The sequence below is a fragment of the Bos javanicus genome, chromosome 24 (assembly GCF_032452875.1).
Source record: "Bos javanicus breed banteng chromosome 24, ARS-OSU_banteng_1.0, whole genome shotgun sequence".
Taxonomy (NCBI): domain Eukaryota; kingdom Metazoa; phylum Chordata; class Mammalia; order Artiodactyla; family Bovidae; genus Bos; species Bos javanicus.
Genome location: NC_083891.1, coordinates 49843758 through 49867190, shown reverse-complemented (window position 1 = coordinate 49867190; position 23433 = coordinate 49843758). Strand labels below are relative to the sequence as shown.

Here is a 23433-nt window from a genome sequence, read left to right as displayed (position 1 = left end):
AAGAAGTTTAAAAAACACCTGATAGGTGCAGTACAGGAAAAGGGTTTTGAAGAAGAGTAGGTTTTCAGTCCTGATGAGGCTGGCTTGGTTTACAAGGACATTGACAAAGGAACCTGTATAACACAGATGGCTTCCAAAACTGCTATTGTTAAATCGTTCAAAGACCATGCAGTTAATTATTTGTAAGAGGACTATATTAAACAAGGTGTCTTTAAACAGAAACACACATAAAACAGGGTAATATACTGATTGGTTGACAAAAATGTGACCAGAGGCTTACAGGAACCTAACCTGTAGTTCCCCTAGGAGCAGTGATTCTGTACTCACTAATTCAGTGTTCAAAGTGACTTTATAGAACAGAATTACTGTGAATAATGAGAATTGACTATAAATACATGAAAATATGTGTTTATAAAAAAGTTACGTTTAAGGATTTGAGGTCTTTTAGAATATGTTAGTCATGTAGTTATTAAATTTTCTTAACTTTTTTGTGTGTAAGTTGCTCTTTGCTTAAATTGTAACTAGAATTATATTTATTTATATGCTTATAAATAATATTTTTATGTCTATATTGTACATTTATTCATGTATTTACAGTTTTTATAAAACTTTCAAAATGAGTGCAGTGATTGAGAATAGAAGAGGCCAGAGGTTTTACCCAAATTAGGGCAAGATAACAAGTGAGTGTGTTTCAGTTTTGGGGGTACCAGTAGGAGATAAGGGACCCCTATCTCCCTGACCGACAGTTTATTACTCACCGCATCAGCAGTATCTGTATGTCATCATTCTTGTGCCAGTTCCCCAAATGCCGATTCCCACAGGGCGACGTGAAGAGGGCTACTTAATTAGCATCTGCACATGCACTGTTGTGGGAAAGGAACTCCGAGCTTAAGGAATCCAATCTTTAATAATGTTAGGACAGTAAGGATGCCTTCCTTGCTCTGGAAGAACACCCTATCTCTTATCTTCCAAGGCTGATGCTGTACACACATCCTTGAAAAGATAGCTCCTTGCAAAGGGTAGTCAGTGCCTCTCTTGTAAGACATGCAAAAATGTGAGTGACCTGTGGAGTATTGTCTTCCAACATCAGTGACTTACGCTTTGTTTTGTATGTAGTTGCATTTATTTGTTTATACGTGTATTTGTATGTATATTGTCTGTACACATACACTTGACCCTTGAACCATGTAGGGATTAGGGAAGCCAATTCCCTGTGCAGTCAAAAATACACATATAACTTTTGACTCCTTAAAAGCTTAACAACTAATAGCCTACTGTTGACTGGAAGCCTTATCAATAACAAATCATTGGTTAACACATACTTTGTATGGTGTATGTATTATATACTGTATTCTTGCGGGAAAATAAGCTAGAGAAGAGATTAAAGAAAATCACGTGGGAGTTCCTTGGTTGCCTAGTGGTTAGGATTCCAGGCTTTCACTGCCATGGCCCAGGTTCAGTGCTTGTTTGGGGAACTGAGATCCCATAGACTGAGTGGTACAGCCCAAAAAGGAGAAAATCATAAGGAAGAAAAAGTTCATTCACAGCACTGTACTGTATTTAGCAATACATTAAATTTACATCATCTGTTTACAGGATAAGTTGTCTGACTGTCAAGGCCCTACATTAATACTATCTTATATGACACAAGGCATTGTAGATCTTATACATATTACTAATACCAGATATCAAAAATGAAAACATAATACAAAAAATTTATGTTTATTTACAGGTATAACAATTCATGCATTGATAACTGAGAAGGAGCAATATTTCTGCTTTCTGGTAGCCTAGCCTGTACACTAATGAATAAATTGTTATAAAGTTTTTATGGCATACAATATTATAATCATATTCATGATACAATGTTGTTACATTGGTACATTTTTGGGTTTTTTCAAGGCACTTACCTGTGATGATAGGCAGTTTCTTTAATTAACCAGGGAGCGAGGCATACTGTATGGTAATGTAATTCTTTGACGGCATAGTTATAAAACAGTAAGAAAACTAACAAGTTATTAATTTTATGTTAAATACCATTTACCTATAAATGTCTGAATAAAGATAGGCTGTCCATTTTGAGTCTTGCATAGAGGAATACTTGGGCCATGATGATGATGGTGACACAGAAATGTCTCATACAGTTCTTTTGTTTTGGTTGCGCTGGGTCTTGGTTGCTGCTCGGGGGCTTTTTCTAGTTGTGGCAAGTGAGGGCCGCTCTTTGTTGCTGGTGTGGACTTCTTATCGTGGTGGCTTCTCTTGTTGCAGAGCACAGGCTGTAGGTGCCTGGGCTTCAGTGGTTGCAACGCACGGGCTTAGTTGCCCCACGGCATGTGGAATTTTTTGGACAAGGAATCAAAACCCATGTCCCCTGCATTGGCAGGCAGGTTCTTAACCACTAGACTACCAGGGAAATTCTCATACAGTTCTTGCCTTACAATTGTTAGATTTTCACACAAAGACACCCACAAATGTAGATAAGTATTAACTGTACGGCCTGTTATTATTTACTATTTATTAAGTGGAAGTGGATCATCACAAAGGTTTTCATCTTTGTCGTCTTCATGTTGAGTAGGCTGAGGAGGAAGAGAAAGGGGGTTTCATCTTACTGAGGGGTGGCAGAGGCAAAAGGAGAAGGTAGGGGAGGCAGGAGGAGGCAGGAGGGGCAGAAACACTTGGTGTGACTTTATAGAAATGCACTGTAATTTCTCTCTGACTTTTTTGCTTTCTCAGTTCTCCAAAAATGTTTCTACATTGTCTCAATCTTTCTTCCTCTGTTTGCTTTAATTTTAGTGGCCATGTCATATAAAATTAAAAGTGGTCTTGAATATCAGAACCCTTCTGCTAGATTGTCTAATATCAGTTTTTCTCTGGCACTCTTCCTTCATCTTCCTCATTATCTGGTACTGGTTCAGCAGCAGTCATCTCCATCAAGTTGTCTTGTGTTAATTCCTCTGGTGTGGTGTCTGTTAGCTCAAGTCCAAGATCGATGTCTTGAAACTCTTCATCCCCTCCCTGACTTTTGCCGTATCCACAATCTCTTTCATGATTTCCTTGATTGACTTGGCTGTAAATTCTGGGAAGTCATGCACAACATCTGGACACAGTTTTCTCTAGTAGGGAGTTATTGTTTTGCACTTGATGACTTTCACACTCTTTTCTATAACGATGATGGCATCTTCAATGGTTTTTCCAGACTACTAGGATGTTCTGTCTATGAAGATTCTCTTTGATAGTGTTGTCAGTTCTTTCCATAGAATTCTGCGAGTAAGGAGCCATAAAGGTCCTTTATGACCCTCTGATCTATAGGCTGAATTAGAGACATTGTGTTTGGGGGCAAACAAACCACTTCGACACCTGCTGTTGAATTCATGGGGTTCTGGGTGGGCAGGGCATTGCCCAATATCAAAAGAACTTTTAAAACTGTCCCTTAACTGGTGAGGTACTTCCTGACTTCCTAACAGAGCATCAGTGGAACCATTAAAAAAAAAAAAATGGTTCTCACTGTCAAGACCTTCTTGTACAACCAAAACACTGGCAGCTGGTGTTTATCTTCCTTCAAGGCTTGAGGGTTAGCAGCTTTATTAATAACGGCAGTCCTGATCATAAACCTGACTGCATTTCCACAAAACAATAGAGTTAGTTTATCCCTTCCTGCCTTAAATCCTGGTGCTCACTTCTCTTTCTTACTAATAAATGTCCTTTGCACCTTTTTTTTTTTTTTTACTTTTCAGAATAGGGTACTTTCATCTCCATTAAAAATTTGTTCAGTTGTTCAGGCAGAGAGCCTTTCTCCTCAGTGATTTTCTTAGTGGCGTCTGGGAACTTGTCTGCTGCTTCCTGGTTGGTAGAAGCCGCTTTTTCTGTTGTCTTGACATTTGTAAAGCCAAACCATCCTTTGCTGGTATTGAATTCCCCAGCTTTAGAGCCTTCACCTTGCTTTTGCTTTAAGTTGTCATATAATGACTTGACTTTTTCTCAAATCTTGTTATAACTTATAGATATGACTTTCTTATAGCCATCATGCATCCACATAAAAGCTGCATTTTCAGTACAAGATAAAAACATATTTTGCAAAAAGTACAAGGTTTTCGAGCTGCTGGCATAGTTGCAGCAACAGTTTCTGAATTTCCTTTGTTTTTTTTTCCTTTCTTTTTTTTAAAAATAATAGTCCATACAGTGGGTGGCTTCCCTGGTGGCTCAGATGGTAAAGAATCTGCCTGCAATGCAGGAGACCCAAGTTCGATCCCTGGGTCGGGAAGATCCCCTGGAGAAGGAAATGGCAACCCACTCCAGTATTCTTGCCCAGAGAATTCCATGGACAGGAGAGCCTTGTGGGCTGTAGTCCATGGGGTTGTAAAGAGTCAGACACAACTGAGTGACACTTCCACTTTCACTTTATATTGGATTCATTAATCTTGAATTGTTGGTAACCACAGCTGCAGACCTCAATCTACGGTACATGTCAAGCTATTCAGCTTTTTCCTGTAATGTTATGACTTTTCTCTGCTTCTTGGGAGCACTTGCAGTATCACCAGTGACACTTTGTTATGGGTCCCAAGGTGTTATTAAAAGCTTACAGTAGTGCACTAAATACAATGAAAATGACATGAGAAAAACCACTGCAAGGGGTCACTTTCTACTGTGATGCTCAATTTTATGGAGAAACAAACTGCTCACAGAGATGATTCGCCTTCCATGGCATTGAAAGTAAATACTTGCAACACCTGAGTTCACTGCAGCAGCAACAGGAGGTGGCTGTGAGATGATTATAGTAGTATGATACATGCTACAGTTAATTTTGTGCAGTTATGATGTAATACTGCATCTTTACTTTTGTTTACGTTTCTCTTGACTGCAAATGGTGCCACATACGATCTTAAGTATTTGTGCACGTTTTGGTAAATTTTAACTTTTTATGATAGATTTCATGTATATATCTTATGGTGGTAAATGATAAAATAGATTAGTATCTACATATATTTTCTGCATTCATGACACACCTTTTTCTTAATTTTTTCAGTATCTCTAGGCTATATAATTCATTGAATTAAGTAGTCACAAATCTCCAAAAAATTTTTCAATATATTTATTGAAAAAAATTCATGTGTAAGTGGACCTATGCAGTTTATACATGTGTTGTTCAAGAGCCTGCTATATTTAAAACACTTTTTTTTCTTGTATGGATTTTGTTTGTGTACATAGTATGAAATGCTAATACATGTGTGTTATTTAATTAATTTGTGTTGCTATTTGTATTTCCTTTCACTTATATGGAATGCCAGTAGTAGCACACATTATAAATCTGTGCATATCCATTTGCATTTATATTATTTATTAATCTTTGTCTACACGCTGGCATTTATACACCTTTTATATTCCTGCTGTTTGGAGTTATTTGGGGTAGTTTCTTGGTTGGGGTTCATAGGTTGATCCCAGGCTGCTTCCTGTATCCCACCAGCTCTCCAGGCCTGTTCACCAGCCCTGTGGGAGGGTTGTGTGGGTGGAGTGGCAGTGGCTCCAGCTAGGTACCAACCTGTCCTGGTCCATCCCCAGCCCCACAGGAGACAGGATCCGAAGCAAAGTTGAGCTGACCCGATACCTGGGCCCTGCATGTGATCTCACCCTCTTCGACTTCAAACAAGGCGTCCTCTGCTATCCATCCCCCAAGGTACTGTACGGTGTAGAATACTTGGGCACGGGCGCTGAGCCTCCTGACACTAGCCCACTGGTCTCCTGCCCTTGCTCTTGTCTCCAGGCCCAATCCTTGGCCATCACCAGCAGGAAGCGGAAGAAGCCTTCGAAGCCAGCCAAGGCTCGGAAGTGTCAGGTTGGACCTCAGAAGAGTGAGGTCAGGAAGGAGGCACCAAGGGATGACACCAAGGCTGACACTGACACAGTCCCAGCTTCGCTTCCTGCCCCTGGGTGAGTGTTGAGCTAGAGTCAAGTCCGTGAGGGTTCTGGTTGGGGGTACACTCAGGGCCCCACACCCATGTTTCCCATCCTAGGTGCTGTGAGAACTGTGGAATCAGCTTTTCAGGAGATGGTACCCGAAGGCAGCGGCTCAAGACTTTGTGCAAGGACTGCCGAGGTGAGTGGCCCCTGGGGCACTGGGAGGTAGAGCTGGAGCAGCCTCGGTGTCAGGCTGGCATACAGATATCTGGCTGGGGGCTTAGTGGTAGATGACAGAGCAGAGGGAGTCGTGAGGTCAGATACCTGATGCTCCTTTAACATTTCTGTCTCCCTCCCTGCAGCACAGAGGATCGCTTTCAATCGGGAGCAGAGGATGTTTAAGGTAAGCACAGCCTACTTCCTCCTCACAAGTGTGCGGTGGGAGCAGGATGTGATGGGGGCTGGTCAGAGTCTGAAGGAACAGTGATGGATCCACTGGATGTCAGGGTCATTTTGTAGGGAGCTGGCTGCAGGCAGTCGACAGTAATGGAAGTTAATCAGTAGACACTGTGATAAGGGTCACAGGGGAGAGTAGACGTTGTTTATGGCCTCAGTGATGGTGGCTAATCACTAGTTACCAGACAGTGATGAGGCAGACGGGGGACCAGCAGACGTGGTGATAGGGGCCAATGTGGGGTCAGCAGACACGTGAGGGGCAGTGCTCCTGGAGCCACTCCGCTTGGACCCGTGACCTTGCCCCACCCATTCCTGGCAGCGTGTGGGCTGCGGGGAGTGCACGGCCTGCCAGGTAAAGGAAGACTGTGGGGCCTGCTCCACCTGCCTCCTGCAGTTGCCCCATGATGTGGCCTCGGGGCTGTTCTGCAAGTGTGAGCGAAGACGGTGCCTCCGCATTGTGGAAAGGGTGAGTCAGGCAGCTGGGGTGGGCCCAAGGCTCACCCGTGCTCCTGGCCCTCAGCCCTGGCCCCACGCTTCACACCTCCGGCCCCCACAGAGCCGAGGGTGTGGAGTGTGCCGGGGCTGTCAGACCCGAGAGGACTGTGGCCGCTGTCGAGTCTGCCTTCGCCCTCCGCGCCCCGGTCTCCGGCGCCAGTGGAAGTGCGTCCAGCGGCGCTGCCTCCGGGTAAGTCAGAGTGGAGCGGCCAGTGGGGGCTGTGCAGTGGGGGGCTGGGGCAGCGCTTACACTGTGGTTGAAGCTGCTGCTGCTTCCGTCTTTCCACCTGGCCTTGCCCACCTCATGTCTTCTTTTCTCCCCCACCTCACACTCACCGCTCTGGCTTCACCTACCTGCCCTTGTCTGCCAGCACCTTGCTCACCGCCTCCGTCGCCACCATCAGCGATGTCAACGACGCCCTCCCCTGGCTGTGGCTCCCCCTGCTGTGAGTGCCCCAGCCCACACTCTGCCTGCCTGTCCCCCTGGCATGCTTTCTGCACACCTGAGGGGAGGGCGGTGGTCTGTGTCTGCCTGGTGCCGCCAAGCCTAAACTTGCCTTCTGCCTTTCTCTCAGGGTAAACACGGCCGCCGCAGGGGAGGCTGCGACTCCAAGGTGGTGCCCCGGCGGCGTCCACCCCGAGCCCAGTCACCGCCTCCACCTCCCCCACCGCAGCCTCCAGAGTCTCCGGAGCTGGTGAGGCCCTGGTGGGCAGGGGGACGGCACAACCGTAACCTCACCAGCTACCTGCCCTGACCCCACCCCATTTGCCTCTGCAGCACCCCAGAGCCCTGGCCCCCTCGCCACCTGCTGAATTCATCTATTACTGTGTAGACGAGGACGAGCTAGTGAGTGGCCTCACCCTACCTGAATAGACTCTCCCAGGGCGCTTGGTTAACCCAAAGAAGCAGATGCTGCAATGGGCCTAATAGGGGAGTAGTAAAGTACAGTGATGGATACTAGTATGGGCTGAGCAGACAGTGGGGTAGGAACTAATATGGGACCCCCAGGTGCAGTGACAGGACCTGGTGTCAGATGAACCAACGCTCTGATGGGGCTCACAGAGGAAAAGCTGGCACAGTGCCCGAAGTCCGCATAGGATGAGCGGGCGCAGCGATGGGAGCTAATGGGCGTCTGCAAAATTCTGCTGGAGGCGGGGGTCAGAGACGTTATCTTGGTAGCTAGTGGGGGACCAGCAGATAGAATGATGGATACTGTATTGAAGCAGCCACCGTGCTCATGGTATCAAGGACCTTCCAGGACAGTGATACCGCCTGGCGCTGGACTCGCAGACAGGAGGTGTGACTAGTGGGAGCCAGTTCCCTCCAGTGGGGCTGGTGGACGAGCAACAGGAGCAGCGTTGTCACTATCCTAGTGACAGCCCCACACTTCCTGTTCCCAGCAGCCTTACACAAACCGTCGGCAGAACCGCAAGTGTGGGACCTGTGCAGCCTGCCTGCGGCGGATGGACTGTGGCCACTGCGACTTCTGCTGTGACAAGCCCAAGTTTGGGGGCAGCAACCAGAAGCGCCAGAAGTGTCGCTGGCGCCAGTGCCTGCAGTTTGCTATGGTGGGTGTAGCAGGAAGGGTCTGGTGGGTGGGAGGAATAGTGCCAGTCTCCCCCTCATGCCCCCTGCCACCTGATGCCTGGGAGGGGCGGGCAGACCTCTAGTGGGTCCTGCAGCCTCAGAGTGGTCGGTGGGGCGGTGGGTTTGCCACCAATTAGCAGACGTTATGCTGGGATAAATGAGGAAACTAGGAGGTACTGTCATTGCTGATAGGAGACTCACAGCCTGTGTGATGAGCGGCTCGTCCATAAGGAGATTCCGTGCTGGAACTGACGGGGTTGGGCGCATCAATCAGAGCAGGGTAGTATTGTACCTGGTGGCCATAACGTGCCACCTCTCCTCACAGAAGCGGCTGCTGCCAAGTGTCTGGGCAGGGTCCGAAGATGGGGCATCGCCGCCCCCAGCTCACCCTCGTCGAAAGAGGCCTGGCTCTACTCGAAGGCCCCATCTGGGTCAGACCCTGAAGCCTCCCTTGGCCACACCCGCAGCTCAACCAGACCGAGCCCAGACTCCAGTGAAGGAGGAAGCAGGCAGTGGCTTTGTGCTGCCCCCACCTGGCACTGACCTTGTGTTCTTACGGGAGGGTGCAAGCAGTCCCGTGCAGGTGCCTGGCCCAGCCCCGGCTTCCACAGAAACTCGGTTGCAGGTGAGGGTCCCGCCTTATCCTGCCCTTCCTAACCCCACCCAGCCTCGTGCAGGGAAGCTGGGACCAAGTCTGCTGCCATCCTCCTCCACACAGGAGGCCCAGTGCCCTGGCCTGAGTTGGGTTGTGGCCTTACCCCAGGTGAAGCAAGAGAAGGCGGATGCCCAGGAAGACTGGACACCTGGCACAGCCATCCTGACTTCTCCTGTATTGCTGCCTGGCTGCCCCAGCAAGGTGGGGGTCAGTGATGGGTGGTCTGTGAGCAGAGTGATGGGGAGCCATGATGGTGGTTCTTTGAACACAGTAATAGGTGTGCTGATGACAGCCTCTCACAGAATTATCCCGCCTGTCTGACAGATGCCTCACCCTCCCCAGGCAACTAGTTTGGCCTGCTTTGCCGCCCACTTAACAGAAAAATGGAAATCTGTGAGGAATGGGAAAGGTCTGTAGACAGTGATGGTTTTTCTGTGCTCAGGTGTGACGGAGTGTCAGCACAGGGACAGGTTGGCTGGTAGGGACACTTTCCTCAGGCCAGCCCTGCCCTTCTGACAGCTGCCAATTTCCCGCCTCTCCCAGGCAGTAGACCCAGGCCTGCCAGCAGTGAAGCAAGAGCCACCTGACCCTGAGGAGGACAAGGACGACAACAAGGCTGACTCCACCTCTGACTTGCCCCCAGAGGAGGAGGCAGGAGGGGCTGGCACGCCCGTGGTCAGTGCTGGGGGACGCCCCACTCTGTCCTGACCCTGCTCTAGGCCCACCAGTCATATTGACCCTGATGTTAATTCTTCCCCAGATCACGGAGATTTTCAGCCTGGGTGGAACCCGCCTCCGGGACACAGCAGTCTGGTTGCCAAGGTGTGCCCCGCACTGTGAGGGGTCGGGATGGCGGAGGGAGGGGTTCTGGCCAGATGTGGGCCCTGAGTCGTGAGAGCAGCCAGCATTTTGGCATGGCGTAGTGGGAGGTAAAGGCCCAGTACGACTGCTCTGGTCACCATCAGTGATGGAGTATGTGCAGGACCTTAGAAATTTCTCCTGAGGTCTGGGCCAGGGCCCTCCTTGAGGAGGGTTACAGGAGGTGATGGTGGGAGAGGTGATGGTGCCCTGTGATAAGATTGGAAAGAAAAGGGAAGATAAGGAAAGCTTTTCCCCCGTATTCTTAAGAAAATCCACAGGGGTCAGACTTAGAAGTTTTTATTCAGAGAATCATCATTTGGGGTCTTGAAGGCCTGTGGAGTTTCCAAGAGATGAATGGATGGGCTGGTCACTGGGGGGTAGTCAGGAGATCTGGTCCTGAGATGGCTTTGTGATTGGGGCCCACACACAACTGAAGTATCCTCAGTGGAAGGAATCAGGCTGTGTTTCTTGAGATTTTCTGGAGCCTGTTGAGGTCATTAACTGTTTCAGCTGCTGCACAGAACTGTCCTACAGGTGTGGCAGTGGAAGGAAGGATAGGGAGGTGGGAGGACTGTAGGACTGGGCTGGTGGGAGGAGGTCAGGGGAACGCTGCCTCCTGCAGGACTGCTGAGAGCCCTGACCAGAGCCAGACAGGCAGCGTAAACTGTTGACCTGAACCCCTGGATTCCTTTGTCCTGCAGACTAGTGTCTGCAGGCCAGAAACTGCTCCACCTGTACTTGGGCGAGTACTGAGGTACTGATTGAGGGCCTGCTGGGCACACTGGTGAATCAGTGACCTTGGGAGGCTTATCTTTCGGGAGACATAGGATTCCTGCCTTCAGGGAGCTTATAATCCAAGTGGTGAAGCTGTTTCCCCTATGCATGAAATCATTACATATTAACAGAAAAGTAATGATGTGCTATGTTGTCTGCAATGGAAGATTGTATAAGAGAGGGAAGGGATAATTAAGGGGAAATGGAAGAGTAGGAAATGGTTTTGTGATGCTTCATTTTGCACATAGGGAACCTGATTCAACATACAGACCTGCTCCCTCTTCTCTAGGTCCAAGGACCTTAAAAAACCTGGAGGTAGAAAGCAGTAGACTGGAGGCTTCTACAGACTGTAGGACTCAAGGTGATATTTACAGACCGACTTTATCAGAGACAACACTGATCTGCTCAGAGGCTGGACCATAGATGGATTGCCAGGGCTTGTGTGGGAGTCAGGAACTGGGAAAACCTACCACCAAACCAGAGGAGCAGGCCTGTTCAGTACTCTGAGCTTATAGAGGAAATAAGCAGAAAAGGAAGACAAAGAGTAGAAAGTTTGTGCATCTCCTCCAACCAGTGCAAACCCCAGGAGCCTGAGTGTCATAAGAAGTGTGGATATTAAAGATGGGGGAGCTGGGATGGGAGAGCCGACGTGATTAAAGCCACCTTCGGCCTAAACAAGCCATCATCATAAATAATTCTAAATGGATTTGGATGAGACCTGGTAGTGTCTCTAAACATTTCCTCAGGGAGACAGCAGTTCGGAATGTATTGGGAATGTAATGTGAATAAATGAGGAAAGGAACTGCTATTCGTTGAGTTCCTCCCATGGACCTGGTTTAATCCTCAAAAACATCTTTTTAGAACGGCTTGATTGTGCCCATTTTTGCAGAAGGGAAAATGAGATTCAGAGAAACTAAATAACCTGTCCAGTGTTGAACAGCTAGTATCAGTAGAGCCTAGGATCAAGATCAAGCCCAGGTTGTAAAAGCCTTGTTTTTAAGTTAAGCCACTAAACTGTTAACTGTAACCTATATCCAGTAGTGTGTAATAGTGTCATATTAACAAGTTTCCAGTGACCTTACAAAGCTGGATTCTTCTAAGCATAATAAACCCCGTACAAAGCTGCTGCCCCTAGGGTGGCATAGGAAACACCAAGACAGGGTGGATTGTGCCACCTTGTCAAAGCACGCATGCCTCCTGAGACTGGGTTATTCCCAGGCCTTGGGTGCCACATAGGATTCCTCAAACCGAAAAGGGCGTCTTTCCCCACGGCTGATACTTACCATCACTCCCTACCCTCAGCCAAAGCAGTCTTCAGAATGAAAGCTCCTGGCCTGGCTCATGTTTCCTCAAAACTTGCCTCCCCTGTCCCTTGATGACCTTTGTACTTGGTTTCTACTCTCAGCCCCTGTCTTCTAGAAGTCTGAGCTCCTGCTTCAAGTCCCACCTAAGGGCCAGTCTTGGCTCAGCCCTGCCTCACTTTCCAGTTTTTCATAAAGTGCCAAAAAATGACATGTGTGATTCATTACTTAGCTTTACTGGGCTGGGACTGAGTGCCGGCCTCCTAAATTTTGTAGCCTATGTGCCTCTCTTGCTTACTGTAGTCCCAGCCTTGCAGCTTTAGATATTCAGAGGTAGATTAAGCATTTCTCTACTTTAACTCATTGTATAGCCCTCTGCCATCCTTCTCTGCTCCTTCCTTTGCCTTACCCTACTTATTTCAGCCAGAGTCAAGACTGGATAATTTTCTCATACTGTTTTGCTCCCTCCCAGGATCCAACCACCCAATTCTCATATTCTGGTGGTATTTTGACAGTGGTGCCCTAAATGAAATTTGAGAATAGCATTCTGACTCATGAGATAAGTCTGGTTACTGTGTGTGTCAAGATACAATCAGAAAAGCAGCACTACTAATATAAAGATTTTATATATGTGTGTAATGTATATATAAATATGTATATTATCTTAAGGGATTTATTGTAGGTGATTTGATCTTATGCAATTGTGGGAGCTGGTTGAACAGTCTGTATAAGGCTGTTGTCTTTGCATCTAATGCTGGAGCTTGAAGTCTGCAGGGCAGGCAATCGGGAAGGGAAGATGGATGTAAAAAGTGGGAGACGGAGGACACACTGGCGCCCATGAGCACGAGCTGGAAACCACAAGGATGGCCTGGAAGCCATGTCAGCCTCTCACCACCTCCAACTTCGGTGACGTGGGTGTCCTGCAGAAGAAGCTGGTGCCCTTCATCACAGAGTTAAATATGCATCTGGTCCAAGAATTAGAAAAGCTGAAGGAAGATCCTGGGGAAGGTGGAGCAGCTGCAGGCCTGGCCGCAGACCTGACTGTTGCCCATACCAACGAGGTGAGCCAGCAGATGAGTGACGTGTGAACTGCAACAGTGCCTGGTGCTCCTGCACCAGCCTTCTGAGCGTGCTGCTGCCGCGCATCTGCCCTCCAGTTACCACGCAGAATCTCTCGTGGCCTGTCCTAACTGGAAGCATGCCAGGAAGGGGATACTGGGAAACGTAGCCTAGTCACGGTGACATGTTACAAAGCCACCCCGCCATGAATCCGTTCCTAAGGGTCTCACAACTCACCTGAGGATAACTTGGTAAAGCTGCGTTGCTGAAAATGCAAAGCTGAAGACCATTTCATGGTGACCCCAGCAAGTACAGAAATTCTGTCAAGCCCATCCAGAAAAAAACTTGCTGGTCTCGGCTATTTTTGTGTCATTCATTCAGGTATCGAGAACCTGACCCATGGTAGGCACTGTACTTAATACTGAGATTCAGGAATGAAAAAGATATAGTTCATGCAGTTATTAAATACATCAATATGTATTTACAAATGGTGAATGAATTTCCAACTTTATCGTGGAATTTAATGGTGAAAATACAGAATTCAGGAAACTGTTGGGAGGACAGCCCTTGCGTGACCTTGTTGGGGTACAATAGGCATTGGAAATAATATAGTTTATGCTGTTCTATTTTAAAATTATTTTTAAATGATTTTTATTGTCCCGTTTACTGATTTATATATATTTAGTGTTTTGGGGGGGAGTATCTTAATGGTGCTTAAGTGTTGATAGACTGCCTCTGAGAAACTGGTATAGAAAGCGGGTGGCAAGATCAAAGTCAAGTTCTGTTCAAGGATCTTGGGTGAATCAATTCTCCTAGACCCCCCTGGAGGTTGAGACTTGGCTGTCATGCCAGGGCCGGTCCCGCCACCCTCCGAATACGCTCACCAGGGGGCGCTGGCCCCCGGACCCTGGTCCTCCGGCCAGGGCTGGACAGACGCTGCCCCTCAACTCCCTGTCCCTGGGGCGTGGCCTCCCTTGGGCCGAGGCGGTCCAGAATCAGCGCAGAGGGAAGCCGACTCCCCTCTTCACAGTGGCTCCGCGGGCGAAACCGAAGCGGGATTAAATTACGGGACACGCCCGGGGTGAGGGCGCAGCGCGAAGAGCTCAGGACCGACGCCGGGACGTTCTACGGCCGCCGGGTGTCGCCGAGAGTCCGCTTCCCATGTCGCTGAAAATTCACGTTGACGGGACCCTCCAGGCTGTGGACCTCGGAGGTTCCCAACGGGGGCCCGAGAATCTGGCTTTTACCAAACCCCGCCCCTAGGCCGAGGGCGTCACCGCCCTTCTGAGGGTGTGGTGTCACCAGAGCAGACCAGCCAGCGGGCCAGGCACCCGTGGGAATCGAAGATCCAGCAACCAGCCTTCAGGACCCCGTCCAGGGAGCGGAAACGATCGTCTAATTTCTTTTCTTTCTTTTGTTTCAGGCTACGTAAACTCTTAGCAGTAAATGAAAATGAGTATTTTACCGAACTGCAATTGAAAGAAGAAGCATTATAGGAGATAAAAGACAAAATGAGAGAGAATTATTAAAAGAAATTTCAAAAGAGAAGAGACGTTATTTTGTGGCTGAAAGGCTGAACGAACAATTCAGGAAATGGAGTCCAAACCTAGAAACATGCCGCATGCAAAATCCGAAGTGGGCGGATTACAAATGATTAGGGAATGCTGATTTATAGTAAATTGCGGTCTTAAATTGGGATACGCAGTACTAGTTGTGCTTTTATTACACGTCAGTGACCTACTAGGTGCTGATTTTTTCCTGTTAAAGTTCCATGTTCGTTCCCATTTCAGGAAGAGTACCAAAGTGTCATTTGACTTTTAGGTATTACCTACTACTTTTTGTAGCTCAGCTGGTAAAGATTCCACGTGCAATGCGGAAAACCTGGGTTCGATCCGTGGGTTGGGAAAATCCCCTGGAGAAGGGAAAGGCTACCCACTTTAGTATTCTGGCCTGGAGAATTCCATGAACTCTATAGTTCATGGGGTCGCAAAGAGTCGGACAGGATTTCGACTTTCACTCACTCACCACTTTGCTCTTGAGCGGAAGTTCAGCTGTAGTCTCCACCTGTGCTGAGGGCCCCTTAAAAGGTCTCCTCGTGTGTGTGTGTGTGTGTGTGTGTGTGTGTTCTGCCTGGGATCTAGAATGCCTGTGTGTGTGTGTGTGTGTGTGTGTGTGTGTGTGTTTCTTCTGCCTGGGATCTAGAATGCCTGTGTGTGTGTGTGTGTGTGTGTGTGTGTGTGTTTCTTCTGCCTGGGATCTAGAATGCCAGTTAGGCTCTCTCAGCTTGTTGAGGATAATACCCGCTGTTCCATCAGTCAGGTATTTGTGAAACTGAAAGGGTTTATGTGTGAAAATACCTTATAAATTCCTGTAAAGAACTACGCGAATAAGGTGGTCCTGTGATGATTTGCCCTAAAGGTTAACTTAAAGATGGCCTCACAATTTGACCATCCTACAAAGTGTCCGCTAACTTTTCTCATGCTTTTAAACATTACAGGATATAAATAGCAAAGTCAGTTGGAATGTAATTAGATCTTCGACTTCATTGCGGGTTAAGGAGGCTTTTTTCTGCTATTTGATGAATCCTAGAAAGGGACCGAGGTCGGAGGGAGGCATGGCCAAGGGCAGGGTGAGGACTGCGCAGACTCAGCTCTTCCACTCCAAGAGGAAGTAGCGAGTGCCCGCGTCTGTGGTCACCATGGTAACGGGACCAACTTCCGCCCCATTCACCTGTCCCTAGCCCCGCGAGGCGCACCACTGGCAACCAGACCAGTGCATCTCACAAGCTCGTCCCGCCGGTAGCTGTGGTTGGGGAACCGCAGCGGACACCGCCCCCAACCCGAGGAAGCTCCAAAATGTACAGCCAGCGGTTTGGCATCGTACAGAGAGAGGTTAAGGGGCCCACTCCCAAAGTCGTGATCGTGGTAAGCACGGGATATGTGTGTGGGATCCTACCGTTTTCTGTATCTTCCCCATCTCAGGACCCAACCCAGCCTTGGCCCCCAGCAGGGGTTCTCTCAAGGGAAGCAGGTGCCTGACGCAGTAGTTTGAATTTTGAACGAAGGAAGAAAAAGGTCTCTTGCCTAGCTCTCTTACTCCGCCCCTCCCTACCCTTCTTCCCCCTTCAGCTGTACTTAGTTTCTGTATTTGGAGAATCACCACTGGCGATCTTGAAGGTTGAAGATCTTGCAAGACTTTTAAAAGAGGTCGTTCCCTTAAAATGCAGAGTGTGTGTCAAGGAAAGGGCGCTGGGTCAGGTGGCAGGGAAATCTGGGATCTGGGCTGGCAGTGATTCAGCTGTACGGTCGGGATTAGTTCTGTAAGTTTAGGAAAACCGTCTGTTGAAGAGTGCTGGCCTTTGGGGGTTTTGAGTGGTTTTAGGGCCCTTCCTTTGCTGACTCAACCATAACAGAAGCATACCTGCAGGCTTGGGAATAGGAGGTTGGTTGCCTTTATGGCAGCAGTGGTGGCAGGCGACCAGGGGAACGCTGTGCTGCAGAATTTGATGAGCGCTGCTCAGAACCTCGGACAGGTGGTCCACGCACCTGCATTCCTTTGCTTCTACACACTAGTTTCCACAGGCCAGAAAACCTCCATGTGTAGTTAAGCAACGATAGAGGCATCACATGAGTCCCTGCTGTGTGCGCAGCTCTGTGGAAGATACAGGGGTGAATACATTGACCCTGGGAGATTTCGCTTTCTCTAAAAGTTTGGTCCTTGCCTTCAAACTGCTTATCATCTAATTGCAGAAACAACTTGCTCATGCACAAAATCGTTAAAGATTAACACAGTGTGCCAGCACAGTTGATCGCGGTGTACTGTATTGTCCGTGTCGGGACACTGTGGAAGAAAGGTCAGAGATGATGAACGATATAGTTTTATTATGCTCTGTAGTGCACATAGCAGTTGTCAGTCAGTTTATAGACCTGCTCCCTCTTCTTTAGGTCCAGGGACTGTAGGATCTGGGTTTGGAAATCAGGAGACTGGAGTCTTCTACAGTCTGTAGGGTTTGAGGTTTATGACGGACAGAAGTGGATGTACTTTGGGTTCTGTATCTGAACCCTGAGCTCAGCTGGGGTACTGGTCAGGTGACATTCCTTGTGTTGGAAACCAATAAGGATTTCCATTCCACCAAATCACCACCAAACCAGAGAAGCAGGCCTATTGAATATTTTACGTTTATAGAAGAATAAAGAGGAAAGGGAAAAGTCAGAGCTGGTGTATCTCAGATACCAGAGTGTGATAAGAAGTGTGGATGTTAGAGGTTGTAGAGTTGCAATGGGAGAAGAGTTAAAACCACCAGAGATGGGACTTGAATGCTAAACAATTTCTTCAAGAGAAGGTGGTGAAAGATGTAATGTCTGAAGTAATGAAGCAGCAAAAGGAGCAGCTGTTTGGTGAGTGCCTCCTAGGGACCCAGTTATTTACTTCTTGAAATAAATTTTTTTTAGGAAGCCATTTGTTTTGCTCTTTTTGACAGGTGAGAAAACTGAGACTCAAAGAGGTTAAGTAACTTACTCAAGATCACACAGTTATCAGTAGAAGCCAGAATCAAACCTTAGCTTGTAAGATGTTATTCTTTAATACATTAAACTGTAATAGTAGAAACTAATTTGAGATGTTACAGTAACAAAAGCTTTCGGTGACCTTGAAAGTACAGGGTAGTTATTAAACCCTTCATTCTGATTTTAGCACGGTTTAAGAGTTGCAATGTTCAGTATGGTGGCCACTAGCCACAAATTTGAGCACTTGTAATATGTCTAGAGTCACATATTGAGATAATATTTTCTATATATTGGTTAAATAAAAATATATTAAAATTAATTCCCCCTGTTTCTCTCTTTTTTTCTTTAATACAGCTACATCAAAATGTTAAATTGCAGATCTGGTTTATATTATTTTTCTTTTAAATAGTATAGGTTTTGAGTACATAATGCTGAGACTGCATGGATTGGCACCATCTTGTTCGGGAACTCCAGATCTTACTTTATTCATCCAAAGACAGGGTCCTCCCTGACCACAAAGGTCTTCCTACCCAGGATGCCACAGCCTTAAAGGGCTTCCTAATTCCCTGCTACTGCTCAGTCTGTTTCTCGCTGCCCTCCACTGCTATTTCCTCTTCAGTCAAAATGTACCTCAGAGCCTGATTCTTGCCCTGATGACTTAAGACAGTTGACTCCTGATGACCTTGGTGCTTGGTTCCTGTTCTCAGCCCATCTGTCTACTAGGAGCCTGAGTGTGTCCTGCTCAGGGTGCAGCCTTGACCCAACTCTGCTTTGTTATCACTGAGTCTGCGTTCATAGGATGCCATACATATTAGAGAACAGTAGTTTGTTAACTAAATCTAGGCTCTAAATAATTTCAATATGAATTAGCTACTTCCCATGATGTAACCTTCAACATCACCTTCTGTCTCCAACCTACCTCAGCTTTGTATTATCTTGTTCAACTATTCTAGGCACCCGTGTGTATACCCCAAACCTTGAATCTTTTCATGAGGCTGTCTTCAAATGTTGATTTCATTTCCTTAGGAGACTGCTTTACCAAGTTTCAGTGCCAGTATTCTGGTAATCCAGACAATGATGCTCTCAGTGTAAATGATGAGATTGACTCTGTGCCACGAGTTAAAATCTTTGTTACGGTGCATCAGCCCACCAGAGTCTGACTGCTCACCTAAGGGTGATTTGCTAAACCTGGCTGAAAATACAAAGCTCAAAACCATGGATTTCATGGTGGCCCCAGGAGGGGCAAGAGTCACATCGAGCCCACCCATGAACAGTTTCATTCATTCATTCATTCATCTTTCCTCTTCATTCGTATTGAGAACTTGATACTGGTAGCCATGCTTCATGCTAGCAATGCAGAAATAGAAAAGATATAGTCCATATGATTTTAGCAAATGTGTCAATATTTATTCACAATGGTGTATGCATTTCCAACTTTTTTGATGAAAGTTTGTATAAAATGAACATATTCACAGAAATTCAAGTTAATCCCAGAATGTCAGGAGTACAGCTCTTGCATTAAATTTCTGGGGACAGTAGAAATAGGAGTCAAATTCTACCATTAGTTTTTGTTTTTTTTCTTTTCCTTCTTTCCCTTCCTCCCTTTCTGTCTTCCTTACTTCCTTCTTAGTAAAGGATATTTCACTGTCACAACTTGTTATGTATATCCTATATACTTAGTGAGTAGTTTACTTTAATTGAAAGATTTTGATGGTGGTAACTATGTTGTCAGAGCCCTGAAAAGCAAGGTGGGATAGTAGGTGGCAAGATTAAGGTCAGGAATTAGAAGACCTTTAATTTTTGTTCTACCCAGTTCTGCCCTCACTACTCAGAGCACTTTGGGCAAATAAATTAAGTCTGATTTGATTAGATAATCTCTGGAGTCCCATTCAAAGTTTTAACTTTATAATTCCATGAACTTTTATTCAAATGGCATTTGAGAAATATTTGAGCCTGATTTGATGACATCTTAGGTACAGGTTTCAAATAATTCAAACAAGTTACATCTTAGACACTTAAGTTGTTTACAGTTATAGCAGGATATATTAGTTTTATATACCAAATTTTGTTTAATACAGGTATTGTGGATTAACTGAAAATATGCAGTTGATTTTGGGTCTATCATAAGTGATACTTGATTTTTTTTTTTTGTTCCAGAGAGCCAAGCCTCCCAAAGGCCAAGGAGCTGAGCATCATCTGCAAAGAATCCAACACAGCCATCAGAAACATCATGCTATTTTGGCTTCCATTAAGTCAATCGAGCGGGATCGCTTGAAAACTGAGTGGGACCAGCACAATGACCGCAAGTTTGTGGACAGTCTTGTGAAAGCAAGAGTCAAGGATGCCATGCAAGGGTTTATCATCAACACTGAAGAAAGACGAAATAAGTAAGGCTTAAAAACTGGCTAATCCAGACCCTGAGACATTCTGAAACCAGAGCCTGAGATTGACCAATCAAAAATCAAGTGAATTTTTATAGTAAGGATCATGGCTGAGCTAGTCTTATTCCTACCAAACCAATAGCTTATTTTCACTTGTGATAACCTATTGATAGAAATCAAAAGAACATATTGTATCATATTTTGTTATTATAATTAAAATCTTGCTCATTTTGCTTTTTTTGTTGAAATACAGATCACATATCTCATCTGCACGTGATCAAATAAAACGTGGCGTAGATTAGTCTCTATTGCTTTAGGTGACAACTCATTTTATGGAATACTGTAATGATCTTTCCTTCTTACAAAATTTACAACTGAATATATACTTCTGAAATTGAATTTAACAAAATAAAAAGCAATTAGTGAAATGGTACATGTAGCATGACAGTTTTAATTCCTTTGCTTGTTGTTGTCATTTTGTTTTGTGAACCTAGGTTACGTGAACTTTTAGCATCAGAGGAAAATGAGTATTTTACTGAAATGCAATTGAAAGAAGAAACAATTGAGGAGAAAAAAGATAGAATGAGAGATAAAATAAGATTATTAAGAGAGAAGAAAGAAAAAGAGAGACAGGATTTTGTGGCTGAAAAGCTAGACCAGCAATTCAGGTAATGATGTCAGAAAACATACACATCAAATCTGAAGTTTGTATATTAAAAATTATTTAGGAAGACTGATTTACAGTAAAGTGTAGCCCTAACAGGGCATAGCAGTTGTACACTTAAGTCTTGTTAATTATACATACATCTTTGCACTAAGAAGTTCTGTCTGTTTGCTTTGAGGTGATAATGCATAAGATTTATTCTCAGCGTATTTCAAGTATACAATACAGAATTATTACCTGTAGTCCCCATACTCTACGTTCAGTTCAGTTCAATTCAGTCGCTCAGTGGTGTCTGACTCTTTGCGACCCCATGAACTGCAGCATGCCAGGCCTCCCTGTCCATCACCAACACTGAGAGCTTGCTCAAATTCATGTCCATTGAGTTGGCGATACCATCCAACCATCTCATCCTCTGGCATCCCCTTCTCCTCCTGCCCTCAATCTTTTCCAGCATTAGGATCTTTTTCCAAGGAGTCAGTTCTTCACGTCAGGTGGCCGAAGTATTGGAGTTTCAGCTTCAGCATCAGTCCTTCCAATGAATATTCAGGACTGATTTCCTTTAGGATGGACTGGTTGGATCTCCTTGCAGTCCAAGGGACTCTCAAGAGTCTTCTCCAACACCACAGTTCAAAAGCATCAATTCTTCAGCACTCAGCTTTCTTTATAGTCCAACTCTCACATCCATACATGACTACTGGAAAAACCATAGCCCTGACTAGATGGACCTTTGTTGGCAAAGTAATGTCTTTGCTTTTTGATATGCTGTCTAGACTGGTCATAACTTTCCTTCCAAGGAGTAAGTGTCTTTTAATTTCATGGCTACAATCACTATCTGCAGTGATTTTGGAGCCCCCCAAAATAAAGTCTGTCACTGTTTCTACTGTTTCCCCATCTATTTGCCATGAAGTGATGGCAAATGCCAGATGCCATGATCTTCGTTTTCTGAATGTTGAGCTTTAAGCCAAGTTTTTCACTCTCCTCTTTCACTTTCATCAAGAGGCTTTTTAATTCCTCTTCACTTTCTGCCATAAGGGTGGTGTCATCTGCATATCTGAGGTTATTGATATTTCTCCCAGCAGTCTTGATTCCAGCCTGTGCTTCATCCAGCCCAGCGTTTCTCATGATGTACTCTGCATATAAGTTAAATAAGCATACTCTACACTAGATCCCTAAAACTTATTCATTCATCTTATTACTGAAAATTTATATCCTTTGAGCAAATCTTCCCTTTTCTTCTATCCCCTAGCCCCTGAGAACTGACATTCTACTCTGTTTCTATATGTCAAACCTTTTTTCCCCTTAGATTCCATGTTTAGTGAGATCATATAGTATTTGTCTTTCTTCGTCCAGCCTATTTCACTTAGTATTATATCCTACAGGTTCATCCATGTTGTCTCAAAGAGCAGAATTTTCTTTTTTATGCTGAGCAATATTCCATTCCTGGAGTAGGAAATGGCAACCCACTTCAGTATTCTTGCCTGGAAAATTCCGTGGGCAGAGGAGCCTGGTGGGCTACAGTCCATGGGGCCACAAAGAGTCAGACATGACTGAGTGCACAATATCCCATTCCACAATTTCTTTATCTGTTCATACCTCAGTAAACAGTTTGTTTCCATATGGTAGTTCTAGTTTCAATTTTCGAAGGATCTCCATATTGTTTTTCATAATGGTTCTACCAATTTGTATTCCCACCACAGTGTACAAAGGTGTCCTTTTTTCTACATCCTTGCCAACATTTGTCATCTCTTTTCTTTTTTTGTAATAGCCGTCCTAACGGGTGTGAGGTGATAATCTCATTGTGGCTTTGATTGGCATTTTTATGGTGATTTGTGATGTTGAGTATCTTTTCACATACTTTTTGGCCATTTGTATGTCTTCTTGGAAAAATGCCTACTCAGGGCTTTTGTTCATTTGTGTAGTCAGATTATTAGTTTTTTGCTATTGAGTTATATGAGTTTCTTAAGTATATTAGATATTAACCTTTTAACAGATACATGATTTGAAAATATTCTTTCCCATTCTGTAGGTTGCCTTTTTCCTTTGTTGTTTCCATTGCTGTGAAGAAACTTTTTATTAATAATTGGACATAGTCCCACTTGTTTATTTTTTATTTTGTTGCCTTTGCTTTTAGCATCTTATCCAAAAAATCATTGTCAAGACCAATATCAAGGAGCTTTCCCCTTATGTTTTCTTCTACATATTTTACAGTTTCAGGTCTTAATGTTTAAGTTTTTAATCCATTTTGAGTTAATTTTTGTAAATGGTGATCCAGTTTCATTCTTTTGCCTATGGTCATCCAGTTTTACCAAGGTTGTTTATTGAAGAGACTGTCCTTTCCCCATTGTGTGTTCTTGGCCTCTTTATAAAGGATTGGTTGACCATATATATGATACATGGAATTCTTTCTGGGCCCCCTGTTCTGTTCCACTGCTCTGAAAGTGAAAGTCATTTATTCGTGTCCCACTCTTTGCGACCCCATGGACTATACAGTCCATGGAATTCTCTAGGGCCAGAATACTGGAGTGGGTAGCCTTTCCCTTCTCCAGGGAATCTTCCCAACCCAGGGATTGAACCCAGGTCTCCCACATTGCAGGTGGATTCTTTACCAGCTGAGCCACAAGGGAAGCCCAAGAATACTGGAGTGGGTAGCATATACATTCTCCAGCAGATCTTCCCTACTCAGGAATCTAGCTGGGGTCTCCTTCTTTGCAGGTGGATTCTTTACCAACTGAGTATTGCTCTATTCATCTGTTTTTATGCCACTATCATTACTGTTTTTATTTTTATAGCTTTGTAATATAG

General features: G+C 45.4%; 1 protein-coding gene across 50 annotated transcripts in view; it reads left to right on the top strand.

Annotated features, from left to right (window-relative positions):
• MBD1 (methyl-CpG binding domain protein 1) overlaps window positions 1–23433 on the top strand; it is a 59192-nt gene that overhangs the window by 2391 nt on the left and 33368 nt on the right. For 2 of the 50 annotated variants that reach the window (XM_061400151.1, XM_061400152.1), the window contains exons 3-19: window positions 5557–5671; window positions 5759–5925; window positions 6009–6091; window positions 6255–6295; window positions 6668–6814; window positions 6905–7033; window positions 7215–7289; window positions 7419–7538; window positions 7622–7690; window positions 8245–8412; window positions 8757–9056; window positions 9150–9287; window positions 9630–9761; window positions 9847–9908; window positions 15822–16005; window positions 19744–19973; window positions 20462–20635. In XM_061400151.1, the coding sequence (XP_061256135.1) occupies window positions 5557–5671; window positions 5759–5925; window positions 6009–6091; window positions 6255–6295; window positions 6668–6814; window positions 6905–7033; window positions 7215–7289; window positions 7419–7538; window positions 7622–7690; window positions 8245–8412; window positions 8757–9056; window positions 9150–9287; window positions 9630–9761; window positions 9847–9908; window positions 15822–16005; window positions 19744–19973; window positions 20462–20635 (2334 nt within the window). Of the gene's footprint in view, window positions 1–5556; window positions 5672–5758; window positions 5926–6008; window positions 6092–6254; window positions 6296–6667; window positions 6815–6904; window positions 7034–7214; window positions 7290–7418; window positions 7539–7621; window positions 7691–8244; window positions 8413–8756; window positions 9057–9149; window positions 9288–9629; window positions 9762–9846; window positions 9909–11010; window positions 13730–14504; window positions 14780–15821; window positions 16006–19743; window positions 19974–20461; window positions 20636–23433 lie in introns of those variants that run through there. The other 48 variants (XM_061400153.1, XM_061400154.1, XR_009733320.1 and 45 more) reach the window with 48 other exon arrangements.